The sequence below is a fragment of the Acanthochromis polyacanthus genome, chromosome 5 (assembly GCF_021347895.1).
Source record: "Acanthochromis polyacanthus isolate Apoly-LR-REF ecotype Palm Island chromosome 5, KAUST_Apoly_ChrSc, whole genome shotgun sequence".
In the NCBI taxonomy this organism is placed as follows: domain Eukaryota; kingdom Metazoa; phylum Chordata; class Actinopteri; family Pomacentridae; genus Acanthochromis; species Acanthochromis polyacanthus.
This window is the reverse complement of record NC_067117.1, coordinates 1,090,763-1,105,682: the sequence shown is the minus strand read 5'-3', so window position 1 is coordinate 1,105,682 and position 14,920 is coordinate 1,090,763. Positions and strand designations below refer to the sequence as shown.

Genomic DNA, 14,920 nt, shown 5'->3' with positions numbered 1-14,920 from the left:
TGTGTAGAGACGAAGGAACGGTGCTCCGGCAGGTTGGGTTCCCCTGAACCCAGACTGATGCAGTCCTGCAGACAGAACCAGACCAATACACAGCAGCAGTGAGTCCAGAACCAGGATCTGTAGTACCAGACGAGTAGATCCAAACAGTTCTACTAGGAGAACCCTGTTGAAACAGCAGAGTTCTATTAGGACCAGGACATCTACCTGAAGTTAGTGTTTGATAACAGGTATCCTCCATAGGACTTCTTTTGGACTCCTTGATTTATATCTATCTATCTATAAACATCGATATAGATAATATAGATATGTCTATGTATATACAGGGTGTCCCAAAAAAATTATACAGACTTTAAATAATGGTAAACTAGGTGTTTATTATAATTTGTTTAATTTTCAATATGTAAAAGAATTCACAAACACCATTCTATTGTTTTGTCACCGCCTGTTCTCAAACTGATGTCCGTTCTGGTCCAGACACTGCCGACAACGTGAAGTGATGGAATAGCACACATCATGAAACAGTTCCCTTGGTATCTGTGTGCATTCACGTTCAATGGTTGCTCTCAGTTCAGTGACTGCTGCAGGTCTCATTGCGTAGACTTTGTCTTTGAGGTATCCCCATAAAAAGAAGTCTGGTGTGAGGTCTGGTGAATGTGGAGGGTATTCAACAAAACCCCTCCGTCCAATCCACCTGTTTGGAAAGATCTCATCAAGGAAGGACCAAACATCATGATGGTAGTGTGGGGGTGCTAGCCTAGCCACACTAGACCCATGTTTCTGAATTCTGAAGGCACAAGGGTCTAGGAACGCTCGACAGGGAGGGAGGCGGGCTAAAAGGTTGTCTATCAAATCCCTCTGCAGCAGTTGGGTAGGTATACAACCAATCAGCGCAACGAATAGGCTGACGTAGTTCCTAGAGCACCGGCGGATTGTGGCAAAGTCCCATTAGCTTCCCAACCAGCGGAGCCAACTGGTATATTAAGGATTTGCCATATCCCGTCGGCATAAGTCCAAATACGTCTTTCTTCTCAATGAAACACTTCAGTGCCGTCCTTTGATTATCTTTCAAGTTGAATTTTAGCTTCAAATCTTTAAGGGCTGTGGCCAAAGCCGAGTCCAAAGATAACTGTTTATTGTTTCCGGTTGTTTCTGTCAGAATCGTCGCGCCTCTGTCGTCACTTAGTTACGCCCGCCTTCTGACTCTACACTTCATGGTGATTGGTCCGGCCAGTTTTAGGAGAATCCAGCCTCGAGCCTTATGGAGGGTAACTAGACCCACTCTGGCAGAGAATTAAATTCATTGCCGTGGGTTGTCTAGTGTGGCTAGGCTATGGGGGTGCCCCATCTTGCTGAAAATAAAACTCTTCTTCAAAGTCTTCTCTAATGCTTGGCATAACAGACTGTCACAGCAAGTTCAAGTAAACAGGAGTTATCAGCTGCTAAAAGGTGTACACATTTTTCTGGACACCCTGTATTGTCCATATCTGTCTGTTTTCCGTAGTGATGACAAACATCACCACTACTAGGTTGCTATTATTGTGTTAAAATGTGAAAACCCAATAAATATATTGCGATAAATACCCACATGTGGAACAAACCTGTGAACAGTTTTGTGTTTTCTGTCGTCCCAGCCAGCAGGGAACGTTTCTACAAGTAATCTGAGGAGCATTTTAAGGACATTCATCCTTCACATGAGGCTAAAAGTGAACCAAGACATCACGTTTAGATGACAACATTCAGATAACGTTTGGAGGATTCATCAGATTCTGTCCCATGAAGACAAGAACAACGTTACAGTTTTCAGCAGGTTACTGGTTTCACAAAGTGTGTAGTCACTAAACTATCAGGGGATTTTAAAAGTGAAGGCTGCTTCCTTTGTTTCCTGAACTGTTCTTCTAGTGGTTTTGGTGTTTTGAAAATGGTTGAAGATCAGTGAATGAAGTGATACAATCTTGCAGCTCCTGTCACAGCCAGCCACAAAAAACAGGAAGTAGGTTTTGTGTGACTATAGATAACATCCGATGAGATGTCTGTAGTGAAGTTGATTAAGACAATTGAAGAAAAAAGGGAAAAAGCGCTTTCTAAACTATATTTGAAGTTACATCGTTTTTCAAAAGCTCTTTTATTTCCTGTCAGATGTTTTTTAAAGTTCAGCCCTTCTTTTACTTACTGAGAGGAGAACATTATAAATCTGAATACTGAAATGTTTAGTGACAGTAAATATAGTCTCAGTGTTTCTAAATTGTACTGAATTGATTGGATTTGGCAGTCAGTTCCTGATCACATTCAGACACTGAGAGAACTACTAGAATACAATCTTCACAAACAGAACAAAAAAGAAAAAAAAGATACTCAGGAAGACAAACAGTTAAATTCAGTAAAATGTTACAAAGTAAATCAATCTAACATCAGCTAAAACAATAATAATATTCATCTAAAGGAAAAAGAACAAGTGTACTAAAATAAAATGGAGTAAAACCATAAAAATGAGGCTAAAAGTACTGATCATAAGAGAAATATGAATAGAAGTGAATTAACGAAGGATAAAAGATAATAACGTCAACAAATCAAACAAAGATCACATGAAAGCCAGAAGAAGACACTGATTTGGGAACCTGGTGTTGCCTTCAATGAACAACGGAAAACGTAGACACATTGAAGAAACGTGGACTTTCAATAAATCTCCTGATAACGACCCATCAGATGTGAGTTTCCACTGCAGGTCGAGAACCTCTGATCCTCTTCTAGAGTATTTATTATGTGTATTAACTCTGTATTAACGCCTCTTTATAACCAGTGCTACTGCATTTAATGACTTAAGAATTACAAGATCTGAGAACATTCAGAGCTTCTCCAGTAATCAGAAGATAAAAATGAGAATGCTCTGATTTATTCATTTACATGATCATGTAATGAGAAACCGAAGTGTTCCAATTCCTTATTTCGTGGCAGAAAGCAACTGTGTGTTTTCATCCGAGTTTTCTTGCAGTATTTAAACGCACCATGTCGGTTTCACACAATGTGAGACGGGAACTCTCTCGGGCTCTGTGTGAGACGAAGGAATACTGCACTCCCATTGGCTTCCCAAAAGCCGATACTTCTACGTCAGTCTCTCCTCCTCACCAAAACAAAGCCAACCAGGCAGTCTGATCAGAGGATCTGCAGTGAGCAGTTGAGTTTATAACGTCCCGTGTAATTGTCGGTAACGGCGTTGTAACGATAGAAATAGTAATCACTTAGATTACCCGTTACCGGAAAAATAAATCCGTTAATTTATTGCTGTTATTCCATCACTGGGTTCTACAGAGTCTCTGAACCAGAACCATGGACCAGACTGTCCTCCTCCTCCTCACCGTCTCCGGGATCACGGCATCGATGAGTGAAATCGGTAAGACAACAGGTCATTTATACGGTTAGTACCGAGATACCATCACAGCTCTCCGGTGATGGAGGAGCTGGTGGTAACGGGAGGGACTGCTGAATGTCCAGGCTGTGCTGTCTGTTGTAATGCTGGGCGTTAAAACCGGACATTGGGTCTACATATCTACAGGTGGGTACCGGTGGTAGGGCACGTTAACGGAGCACCGTTCAGGCTGTTATCGAGATGCTAGAAACAGCTGCAGCTGCTGGTTTACAGTTTATTTATTTTTTTAAAGGTTCGTGTTCACAGGATCCGTCAGTTTCTCGCATGCTATGCATTGATTTTGTGACGCGCACCGCGCTGCAGGCTGTAGCCTGGTTTGGGTTTTAGCCTGGTTTGGGTTTTAGCCTAGCTGGTTAGCTATGGTTAGCTGTACGTCATTTACGTAGTGTTAGCTGTACGTCATTCCGTAAAGTAGTGTTAGCGTACGTCATTCCGTAAAGTGACGTACTGTCAGCTGTTTTCTATGCAGACTAACTCCTTTATGTATTTATGAGTTGGAGGTCTGATGCATCGCTGAACTTTTATTAAACGTCTAAAGCAGCCGTCGTTGAAGTGAAACAGGCCAGATTCAGCAGCTTGTTTTTTCCGCTGAAATGTTTTCTAATAAAACAGAAAGTTTTAGTCGCCAGATTGTTCCAACTCCTCTACCAGACTGAAGCTAAAGGTCTGATGTGTGGTCTCCTGGTAGCCCACATGCTGCTGTGAAGTTCAGCTCTGGGACATAAACAATGAGTATAAAGGATTAAACTGGCAGATCCGAGGGACACACACCTCGTACCGAACCGGACAGACCAAAGTTCCGTATCTGGTTCCTGTGAACGCAGATCTGAATTTCTGGAGAAATGAGGACTTACTGCTGGATTTGGTCGCCACCGAACGAATCACGAAGAACTCAAAGATCCTCCACCAGCGACCACTTTAACGAAAAAACCCGAGGAAAACTACAAACTATTCTGCTGAAAGCGCCGTCTCAGTGCGCATGTGTGTGGTAGGGCGGATGACGACATTTACGTCACATGTAATGTTTGCGGAATCGGTGTCTGTGGGAAGATTTCAGAATCATAATAAAGAATGATACCGTAATACATTTATACTTATATACACTATACAATAACACGAGGAATTGAGTTTCAGCTGTTGGTGTCACTCTGGGAATCAGGAAAGAGAATAACAACATAAACAGGGGAAGAAAAAAGAGAAATTAATCAAAAATATAAATGAAAATAATATGAAACAATATAATACAAAATGTGTGTGTGTGTGTATACACACAGACCTTTTTTTCTTCCTATCTTTAAGCTATTCTCTTTCCTGATTCCTAGAGTGACAGGTGTGTGTGTATATATCCACACACACGCGTATATGTCACAGGCCAAATTAGAATCCAGGCAGATTTTAAATCCGACTGGGCAGAATTAGAATTTTGATTTCGCCTAGGCCAGATTGAAATTTGAAGGGTTTTGAATATGGTATGCTCTGTTAATGTAATTATTTGTTTTCCCTAACATTATGTACCTTGCAATTTGGTTTTAGATACAAGGTAAATAATTATTTTAGAAGCACTGTAAACTTTTGTCCTCAACACTTGGCAACATAAACAGGGAAAAAATGATGTTGTCAAAGTAGTTTCTGGGTTTTTTTTTTTCATATACTGTACACCAAAATCCTGTTAGAGGGTTAGGGTTATTCTTTCTAATATACAGGCTATTGATATATCAGGATTGAAATCCGTACAACCACCATGGTAGGATTTTGATTTGGCCAAGGAGAAATCAAAATTCTAATTCTGCCTAGGCGGATTCTAAATCTGCCTGGATTCTAATTTGGCCTGTGACATACATATATAGCATTAAGGTTCCGGTCTGAGGTCAGCAGTGCTGCCTTGTTGACCTCAGCCAGGTGCTGCAGGTAAATCATTTGGTACACATTAACCCTGACAGTATTTTACTCTAAACTTGGACCCCTTTCCTCAACCACTCAGCAGGATTCCTACTATTCCAGCCACATCTCTTGGTTTTGGGAATTTTCAGGACATGCTGTGGATGTGTAAACCTGAGTCATTAGCAGAATCTAAAGTAAATCTGAATAAATATGAAACTTTCTGATAGGGGATTATTGGACAACTGATAAATAGAATGAAGGAGGTTCTGGTGTTTCACCTTTGTCAGTCTCTACTGATTGATTCTTGTTTTTGTCTTCTTGTCCTGAAGTGGTGGTGGAAGAAGGAAGTGATGCTACGTTACCCTGTTCCCTTGGCAACAATGACAGCATCAAGCAGAAGGTGTTTGACTGGAAGAAAGACGGGCAGGAAGGCAGGCAGGAGGTGTTCATTTATGCTCGCGGTGATTACTACGGTAAAGGCATGGATGGCCAAGATCAGCAGTTCAGAGGCCGAGTGTTTCACTTTGCAGAGGAGCTGAAGAACGGAAACGCCTCCATCACCATCAGAGACACCATCGTGGCCGACAGCGGAAACTACACCTGCATCTTCCCTGACTTTGACCCCCACAGGAAGTACTACGTTTGGCTGACTGTCCGTGAGTGTTTCCATAGCAACTAGAGTAAAGAACAGAAATGTTTAGTTTGACTCTGAAACAGTCCAGATGCTAACAGCTGTACGCTGTAAAAGAATGTTTTAAACAGATTTCTACTGCAGCTTTTTTAGAACTATTTACTGTTGTTTTGTGGATTTCCCTGTTTAAATATAAAACAAACACAATAACTGGTGAAATCACAGAAACAAGTATGAATGGACATATTAACCCTAAAAAACTAAACTTCACATCAAAGCTGGTGTTTTTAAAGCTGATCATTTGCTCTACAATGTTTGACCATAAAATTACAGTATTTTGTTTGTACTGTACTTCAATCAGCAAACAAATAATGCCAACATTTGAAACAAAAAGAATCAATAATGGTACATCATTCTTTTTAACTGATCTTTAATTTCACTGTTTTGTTAAATTCCAGAGAATATTTAATAAAATTACAGAAAAAATAGAATCAATGTGTTGACTGAAGAAAAAAAACAACCTATAAGTAACGCCCCCATCAGAAATCTGTATTTTTACAAATACTGATTCACTCTTTTACAGAATGTGATCATAAAGTTCCACAGCTCTGTTGTATTTAATGAGCTGCAGGTATTTGATGTTATTTGAAATGACTTTATACATGTTAAAGGTAGAAGGATGCTCAGTCATTGGTAACTGGAGTTCTACAGATTTTCCTTATTTTGAACATCACAGTTACTCCAATGGGTTTTAATCTGTTTTTTGCTGCCAGATTTTCACTGTTTCATGTTTTTCACAGTGTACTTGAGTGCATTTTAGAGGATTTAAAGAGAAGCGACAGTAACAGTCATATAGAAACTAATCCACACGTCATATTTGCCGTGTCACGCTTTAACCTTGAGTTTCTTTTAGAAGTCGGTCAGTGTAAGAAGTCGTCCTGCTTCCTTCCTGAATGACGTCTTCAGCTCTGAGCTTCTTGTTTCCTGCTTTCTGCTCTGCTTCAACCTTCACAACAGGTGACCTACACCTTGTGCTGAGCTGTTTTCTCCATGTGTCAGCACAACACCAGCTCCCATCCCTGACAGATAGGTTTTTAAAGTAGGAGCTCTGGGTGATCTAAATGATTCCTTTTTCTATTAAAATGTGTTTGCTTGACCTTTCCCAACATTACCTTAATGTTTCTGCTTGCTTGCTTACTAATCAATGCTTGTCGTCTGAAATGAGCTTAATAACACTTTACAATGAAAAAACCCACAAAAACAGGAGACTGAACAAGTCTGTTAACTCAGCAAATAATATTTAACACTTAAAATCTGTTTAAAATCACAAAAAGACCAAAATGACTCAATAATTGTCTAAAATAACTCAAATATTGTCCAAAATGACAAAAAATAATTAATCATGCCCTTAATCATTTAAAATCTGGTTGATTGCATGTGATTGAGGGGTGGAGTAAACAGGAAGAGCTCCATCTGGTGGATGGACCAGATACCACAGATAATCTACAGATAATCTACTGGCATGCATTCAATCATCTTCTGCTGTATTAATCATCAATTCATCAATTGACAACTGTTAATTAACTTCCCTAATCCAAACCCAAAAACATGAGCCTCAGTAAAGCAGATAATCCACAAACTGACCGACAGAACGTCCTCTTCATGTAATAGAAGTTTTAAACCCACAGCGCTCTAACATTCTGTGCTCATGTTCTGTTTTTGTTTTCAAGACTACATCCTGAAAGACAGATCAGCTGAAAACATACCCGGTAAGTCCTGATCCTGATGGTGCCACTGATGTCTACGTTTGCAGTGTGTCCCTGGGTCTGAGTATCAACACCTTCTATCTCTAGGTCTGGGTATCCACACCTTTATCTCTAGGTCTGGGTATCAACACTTTTTATCTCTAGGTCTGGGTATCAACACTTTTTATCTCTAGGTCTGGGTATCGACGCCTTCTATCTCTAGGTCTGGGTATCAACGCCTTCTATCTCTAGGTCTGGGTATCAACACCTTCTATCTCTAGGTCTGAGTATCAACACTTTTTATCTCTAGGTCTGGGTATCAACGCCTTTATCTCTAGGTCTGGGTATCAACACCTTTATCTCTAGGTCTGGGTATCGACGCCTTCCATCTCTAGGTCTGGGTATCAACACCTTCTATCTCTAGGTCTGGGTATCAACACCTTCTATCTCTAGGTCTGGGTATCAACACTTTTTATCTCTAGGTCTGGGTATCAACGCCTTTATCTCTAGGTCTGGGTATCAACACCTTTATCTCTAGGTCTGGGTATCGACGCCTTCCATCTCTAGGTCTGGGTATCAACGCCTTTATCTCTAGGTCTGGGTATCAACACCTTTATCTCTAGGTCTGGGTATCGACGCCTTCCATCTCTAGGTCTGGGTATCGACGCTTTCTATCTCTAGGTCTGAGTATCAACACCTCCTATCTCTAGGTCTGGGTATCAACACTTTTTATCTCTAGGTCTGGGTATCGACGCCTTCTATCTCTAGGTCTGGGTATCAACACCTTCTATCTCTAGGTCTGGGTATCAACACCTTCTATCTCTAGGTCTGGGTATCAACACCTTCTATCTCTAGGTCTGAGTATCGACGCCTTCCATCTCTAGGTTTGGGTATCAACGCCTTCTATCTCTAGGTCTGAGTATCAACACCTCCTATCTCTAGGTCTGGGTATCAACACTTTTTATCTCTAGGTCTGGGTATCAACGCCTTTATCTCTAGGTCTGGGTATCAACACCTTTATCTCTAGGTCTGGGTATCGACGCCTTCCATCTCTAGGTCTGGGTATCAACGCCTTCTATCTCTAGGTCTGGGTATCAACACCTCCTATCTCTAGGTCTGGGTATCAACACCTCCTATCTCTAGGTCTGGGTATCGACGCTTTCTATCTCTAGGTCTGGGTATCAACACCTTCTATCTCTAGGTCTGGGTATCAACACCTTCTATCTCTAGGTCTGGGTATCAACACCTTCTATCTCTAGGGCTGGGTATCAACACCTTCTATCTCTAGGTCTGGGTATCAACACCTTCTATCTCTAGGGCTGGGTATCAACACCTTCTATTTCTAGGTCTGAGTATCAACACCTTTATCTCTAGGTCTGAGTATCGACGCCTTCTATCTCTAGGTCTGAGTATCAACACTTTCCATCTCTAGGTCTGAGTATCAACACTTTCCATCTCTAGGTCTGAGTATCAACACCTTCTATCTCTAGGTCTGGGTATCAACACCTTCTATCTCTAGGTCTGGGTATCAACACTTTCTATCTCTAGGTCTGAGTATCAACACTTTCTATCTCTAGGTCTGTGTATCTGCATCTTTTATCCCTTGACCGGTTTGACTTTCATTCAACTCAAAGTACTTCCTGTTAATCCAGGGTTGTCAAACAAACCTTCCCTTCTATTAATATATCTGAGAATACTGATGACAGCGGTGAACACTGCATATTTAGACGTCTGTGAAATCATCAGGAGCAGTGACATTATTGAAAAGAAAACAGTTATGAATACTTCTTGCTCTTGTTAAATCTGTATTTCTGGTTTCAATATTAAGATTAAGTGTCCCAAGTTATTAAGAACACACTGAAGTCAGGACTTCATGGAGTCTCACACTGACTGATGTTTAGACAAAATACAAAATGTGTGAGACAGGTTTTACTGCAGCAACAGTTAAAGGCGGTTAAATTAAGGCTACAACTAATGATTCTCAGTACGGTTTGATAAGTTTATGGTTTGTTTGTTTTTTATTGATTCTGTAACCCTCTGAACCCTAAAACCCACCAGTGGTTTTAAAAGGCTTGTTTTCTTGGGGAAAAAGTAATAATAATCACCAAAACATTTCCATTTCTCAATAAAAATCTGAGCTAGAACACATAATTTGTGACAAAAACAGTTTACACCAGATTCTGTAAAAGGACTTTAAAAGTCAGTGCTCTGCAGCACAGCTTGAGTCTTTTTTTTTTTTTTTTACTAGTTTCAAGTCATTTTGGACAGTTTTCAATTGAATCTGGACATTTCTGGACAAGTTTCAGGTTATTTTAGATGAGTTTTGAGTCATTGTGGAACATTTTAGGTCATTTTTTAAATTTAATGTTACTTTGGTAAAGTTTTAAATTATTTTGGACAACTTTAGACAGAGCAAAACCAAAGCTACTGGATGAATAAATAAAGTCAGCATGGATGAGAAACAGAACAGAGGAGCACGTTGTTGAGATCCATCCAACCTCCTAGGGATAAACAAAGTTTTCTGAATTTGAAGCATGAAGAAACAGGTTTACTGAGGCTGGGAAATGTAATCAGATAAATATATTTAGGGTATTGAACTTTTTTTTTCAGAATTGATAACACTTGTGGAAAAACGTCTGTATTGATTGGTTCTTTGTTTTTTTTTGTCAAATTTGACTTTCTTTTCCTTTCTGGTTCCTCAGAGCTGTAGGACTTCAGATTAGAAATCAGAGTGAAGCTGCTCAGGGTTCAGTTGATGAAGCAGAAAATACTGAACAAGTCTTGAAGAAAAATGGAAATGTTAGAAGTTAATTTTAGTTTTGTTAAAGTGTGTTTTTGCTGCTTACGTTTTAGTTTTCTGTCTTGCTGAAACACTGTGTGATCAAACAGCCACATGTGATGATATGGCGTCGCTACTGTTCTCAGGTACCGTTCTAAAGCCTCAGATCCGGATCCTGAACGCCACGGAGGACGGAGTTCCGCTGCTCTGCGAGGTCAGAGATGCTTTTCCTGAGCCTTCCTTAGAATGGCGGGACAGCGATGGAAACGTCTCTTCTGCTACAGAGCCGCTGGTCTCTAAAGAAGGAAAAGGCTTCTCTGTTTCCCTCATCGCCACCGTGACCAGAACCAGAACCAACCGGTTCCAGTGCGTGGCCACACAGCAGGAAGTCCATCACAGGACGACCTCTGAGGTGGACGTGCCGGGTGAGATGCACATCCTTTGAAGTTGTTTTTTCTGGATCTACAGCGTTGAACAAATTCATTAGACCACCAGTCATGTAAACAAAAAAACAACTATTTTAGACATCTGTCAAAAACCTGTTTCAAATTTAATCTTGTATTTTTTATTTATTAGTCAAACTAATTAGTCCTTCTCCACAGATATTAACTATGAATCTTAATGTCTGTGAAGGTTCTCAGTCGTCCAGGTCATCTTAAGGTGAAGGGTTTAGTTCAGGCAACTGGACGTATTCTTGAATACGTCCAGTTGCCTGAACTAAACCCTTCACCTTTCAATCTTAGTGTTTTCTGTGACCTCCCTAGACCCCGATAACAGCTGTTTCTTGTTTTTATGGACTCTCCAACAGGCTCTTCTGTTACTGAGTTCCAGGTAGTTTCTAGATGTTCCCAGGGACTTGCTTTGGATGAAACCTTTGAGTTCAATAAATCCCAGATCTGTTCTCTAGGACTCCAGTCTGGACTTTGACTCGGCTGGTCCATCAGTTCCAGAAGTCCAGATTCCTTTGTCTTGGTCCAGTAGTCTCTGCTCAGCTTTGAAGTCTGTTTGGGATCGTTGTCTTCTTCATCTATAAGCCTACGACTAATCAGGTTCAGCCCAGAAGGGGTTCCATGATGCACCAAGACATTGGAGTCAACCTTCTAGTTCATGATGTCATGGATGTGAACTAATGGAGCATCACACTATCATGGAATCTCCACCGTGTTTCACCGTGATCCGTCTAGCATCAAAGCGTTCTCCAGCATTTCTGAGGACATAAATGCAACGATGCTGACCCAAGAGTTCAAACTTGGACTCGTCCATCCAGAGAACCTTCTTCCTGTCTTCTACAATCCAGTGTCTGTGACAGATTTTGGTGTTTTTGGATGTTTGAAGGCCTCAGTAATGTATTCTTAGCAGCTCTTCCCTTTAAGCTTTGTTCCTTCTTTCTGGAGACTTCATCAGATCCTGATCTAGAAGCATTAATCTCTGCCTGAAGACCAGCAGAGTTCTTCCTTCTGTCTCTAGAACTTCAGATCTTGAGATTCCTGACATCTGCTTCAGTTAGCTTTAGTTTTAGATCTCTTCCTTGGTCCATTTTCTAAGAACCAGTCTCTGTAAAGGTGTCCAAGTCTTACTGGACCACCCTGTGAGAAACATTTATGTTTCAAAGACCGTCCAGCATCATGAAGGCTTTAATTCAGTGAGTTCTCTACACTTCACCGCGTTCAACAGGAAACTGAATTCACGTTTTTAGACCCAAATATGAGCCAGAAGTTAGAAATAAATCCAGAATTACAAAGGACCACTAAAACTAATGTTTCTGTTCAGGAATGAAAGTAAATAACTGTAGTTTGGATTCTCAATCAATCATGGTCTGATAAATATGTTCAGCGCTGTAGGTGACGGTGTTGTTGTCTACTTTTGGTTGATCCTACTGTAGGTGACACTGCTATGTTTGCTTTTTGTCATGTTTCAGGGAAAATGTTTGAAGAATGTAAACCTCCAGATCAAGTGGGTTTGCTAGCCGGTATGTTCGTACTCGGGGTCTTCGTTGGAGTTTTTCTTATTGTGGTCCTGTGGTTCATTCGAAGGTGTAAGAGAGGTGAGTTTAAACAGTCAGTCCAACACAGCTCATAGTTTCTGTCCTACTGTCCAGTGCTACATTCATTCCTACCATAGTGGTGCTGGAGAACACAAAAAACCTTGGCAGGACATTTACAGAACATAGACCTAATTAACAGTAGAGATGATATGAAGGTCTTCTAGCTGATGTTAGAACCTTCAGGTTGTCAGTAATGTCTGTAGAGGACAACCAGCTGAAATGAAGCCAGGATCTAATTTAACGTTCTACACATGATACTGGTGTAATAAGACATGAAGGGTTCTAACGTGGTCCTGGTTTAATGAGACATGAAGGGTTCTAACGTGGTCCTGGTTTAATGAGACATGAAGGGTCGTCATGCTATAAAGAACGTCTGTCTGTGGTTACATGTGAAGTCTGAGAAACATCCAAGCATAAACATGTTGATCTCCACAGACCAACATGACGGAGCAGCGCCGTCCAACAACAGTCAGACAAATCCAGGAGCTCCCAACAGCCACGTCGTAGGAATAAGAGAAGAAGAACAATCTATGATGATCAATATGGATCAAGGTGCTGGAAGATCAACAGGTTGATGTAAAGACCTATAAAGAGGAGCTATAGTCCCCAACCCACTGCCAGTTACTCTTCTCCCCCGGTTTCCTGTCTCTATGTTCTCAATGAGCCAAAGTGTCCTTGAAAAACGCTTCATGAACCCTCAGGCAGGTTGTTTCATTGTGGTCCATTTGCTGATTATATCTACTGTACGATGAGCTTCCTTTATTGTCCAGTAGCAATGACACACGGGTATATGATGGTCATGTCATGAACTTTAGAAGCAAATTCTCTTTAGATTCATGGCCTTCTTCAGTCCACAAGTGCAGCATTAGTTACTGACTTCATAACTCCAAATCTGCTTGAAGCTATTTTTAGAAGACTAAGCTATCGCACTGGTTTCATAGATGCTACTTTTCCGACTCAGTGTTACGACGTTCTACATCTGCACTTTTATCAATGTGACTTTTTAAATGCACTGACAGGATGACTGCAACAACAACAGAAGTCTCCTTTGAGTTCTGCTGACAGAACTTCTCTCGTTCAGGATTTTAATAAATAAAACAAATTGGAGCAATAAAATGTAACTCTGCAGCAGTGGAAGCATCTCTGGACAAATGTGATTATGACTGTTTATTATACAGTTTTTAGGAATAAATAAACCAAGTCACAAAAATCCACTTTTGTTTTCTTCTTTCTGGTTTCCGTCATCATTTTGTCGTTTTGGATCATTTTTAGGTCATTTTATATTACTTTGGTAAAGTTTATGTTTATGGTTTATTTTGGACAACTTTAGACTGAAACCAAAGCTACTGGATGAATAAATAAAGTCAGCATGGCTCAGAAACAGACCAGAGGAGCAAGGTGATTGAGATCCATTCAGCATGGAGACACATGTTTACTGAGGCTGTAAAATGTAAAGAGATATAAAAATATTTAGCTTGTAAAACTATCGATTATTTCAGAATTGGTCACATGGAAAAATGTGGTGTTTTTTTTCAAATTCAGCCTTAGTTTTTTCTCTTTTTTTCCCCCTGATTTTTGTCTTTCTACCTGCTGACAGTCTGAGTTCTTCTACATGATGTTCTGGTTCCACAGAGCTGCAGGATTTACCATGAAAAGCTGAGAAACTGGAGTTAGAGGGTTGATGTCCTGCATTTTAATACATCTAAAAAAAATCTAACCTAAAGCCTAATAAAACCTGCTGCATAACCTCCAGATTAGATGGTCAGGATGACGACGAGGTGTTGGAGCAGAAAGTAGATGATGTCCTACCTTCAGGATCTCTCCGTCGGCGTAGAGAACGTAGATGGTCACCTCGATGTTCTTCTGGACGCTCTTCCCTCCTCTCTCAAAGTCTCCTCGTTCCAGAGTCAGGTAGAGGTCGTTCCGGATGTCTCCTGGAACCACGACAGACAGAACCTTCACCATCAGTCCAAAATAATCCGACCAAAACTAACACAGTTCCCCCTAGACCCTCCTCAGAACCATCTAGTTCTTCATCTCCAGTAACTTTATCAATGATCAGAGTTCTGCCTTCATACTGGGAGGATAGAGGAGAACGTCCCCTGGAGAAAGTTCTGGAGCAGATCTCAAGAACTTTCTCCAGGTGTCGGTAGGTCTGCTCTAGAACTTTCTCCAGGTGTCGTAGGTCTACTCTAGAACTTACTCCAGGTGTCGGTAGGTCTACTCTAGAACTATCTCCAGGTGTCGGTAGGTCTGCTCTAGAACTTTCTCCAGGTGTCGTAGGTCTGCTCTAGAACTATCTCCAGGTGTCGGTAGGTCTACTCTAGAACTATCTCCAGGTGTCGGTAGGTCTGCTCTAGAACTTACTCCAGGTGTCGGTAGGTCTACTCTAGAACTTACTCCAGGTGTCGGTAGG

General features: G+C 40.8%; 3 protein-coding genes and 1 long non-coding RNA gene across 11 annotated transcripts in view; 2 read left to right on the top strand and 2 right to left on the bottom strand.

Annotated features, from left to right (window-relative positions):
- LOC127534151 (dedicator of cytokinesis protein 3-like) overlaps positions 1-14,920 on the bottom strand; it is a 37,572-nt gene that overhangs the window by 151 nt on the left and 22,501 nt on the right. Inside the window, exons 11-12 of the mRNA XM_051948656.1 lie at positions 14,314-14,438; positions 12-65 (exon numbers count right to left, since the gene is read on the bottom strand). Of these exons, the coding sequence (XP_051804616.1) occupies positions 12-65; positions 14,314-14,438 (179 nt within the window). The remainder of the gene's footprint in view (positions 1-11; positions 66-14,313; positions 14,439-14,920) is intronic.
- On the top strand, positions 3,024-8,204 carry LOC110965028 (butyrophilin-like protein 10). Of its 3 annotated transcripts, none has more exons than XM_051948360.1 (3): positions 3,024-3,388; positions 5,635-5,961; positions 6,853-7,107. In XM_051948360.1, exons 1-3 carry the CDS (start codon positions 3,325-3,327, stop codon positions 6,891-6,893), a joined length of 432 nt encoding a protein of 143 aa, XP_051804320.1. In that variant the 5' UTR covers positions 3,024-3,324; the 3' UTR covers positions 6,894-7,107. The 3 variants fall into 3 exon arrangements, with proteins under 3 accessions (XP_051804320.1, XP_022069609.2, XP_051804319.1); XM_022213917.2 differs by having other exon boundaries at positions 3,025-3,388; positions 6,850-7,107; XM_051948359.1 differs by lacking the exon at positions 6,853-7,107 and adding an exon at positions 7,667-8,204 and having other exon boundaries at positions 3,130-3,388.
- On the bottom strand, positions 8,071-9,029 carry LOC127534062 (uncharacterized). 2 transcript variants are annotated; one of them, XR_007942008.1, is made up of 3 exons: positions 9,015-9,029; positions 8,466-8,956; positions 8,071-8,179 (listed from the first exon to the last, which is right to left on the bottom strand). It is a non-coding gene; the product is annotated as an uncharacterized LOC127534062 (long non-coding RNA). The 2 variants fall into 2 exon arrangements; XR_007942007.1 differs by having other exon boundaries at positions 8,096-8,207.
- LOC127534061 (butyrophilin-like protein 1) lies at positions 8,348-13,714 on the top strand. 5 transcript variants are annotated; one of them, XM_051948356.1, is made up of 5 exons: positions 8,348-8,623; positions 9,028-9,055; positions 9,143-10,885; positions 12,379-12,504; positions 12,940-13,714. In XM_051948356.1, the coding sequence occupies exons 3-5, from the start codon at positions 10,585-10,587 to the stop codon at positions 13,077-13,079; spliced, it is 567 nt and encodes a 188-aa protein (XP_051804316.1). In that variant the 5' UTR covers positions 8,348-8,623; positions 9,028-9,055; positions 9,143-10,584; the 3' UTR covers positions 13,080-13,714. The 5 variants fall into 5 exon arrangements, with proteins under 5 accessions (XP_051804316.1, XP_051804317.1, XP_051804315.1 ...); XM_051948357.1 differs by lacking the exon at positions 9,028-9,055 and having other exon boundaries at positions 8,348-8,536; XM_051948355.1 differs by lacking the exon at positions 9,028-9,055 and having other exon boundaries at positions 8,348-8,652.

Bases quoted from the DNA above. Each gene is read 5' to 3' on its own strand.
- LOC110965028 (XM_051948359.1), top strand. From the start codon at position 3,325: ATGGACCAGACTGTCCTCCTCCTCCTCACCGTCTCCGGGATCACGGCA. The intron at 3,389-5,634 runs GTAAGACAACAG...CTTGTCCTGAAG, and splicing joins GGCATCGATGAGTGAAATCG to TGGTGGTGGAAGAAGGAAGT. The intron at 5,962-7,666 runs GTGAGTGTTTCC...TTTGTTTTCAAG, and splicing joins CTACGTTTGGCTGACTGTCC to ACTACATCCTGAAAGACAGA.
- LOC127534061 (XM_051948357.1), top strand. From the start codon at position 10,585: ATGGCGTCGCTACTGTTCTCAGGTACCGTTCTAAAGCCTCAGATCCGG. The intron at 10,886-12,378 runs GTGAGATGCACA...GTCATGTTTCAG, and splicing joins CTCTGAGGTGGACGTGCCGG to GGAAAATGTTTGAAGAATGT. The intron at 12,505-12,939 runs GTGAGTTTAAAC...TGATCTCCACAG, and splicing joins CATTCGAAGGTGTAAGAGAG to ACCAACATGACGGAGCAGCG.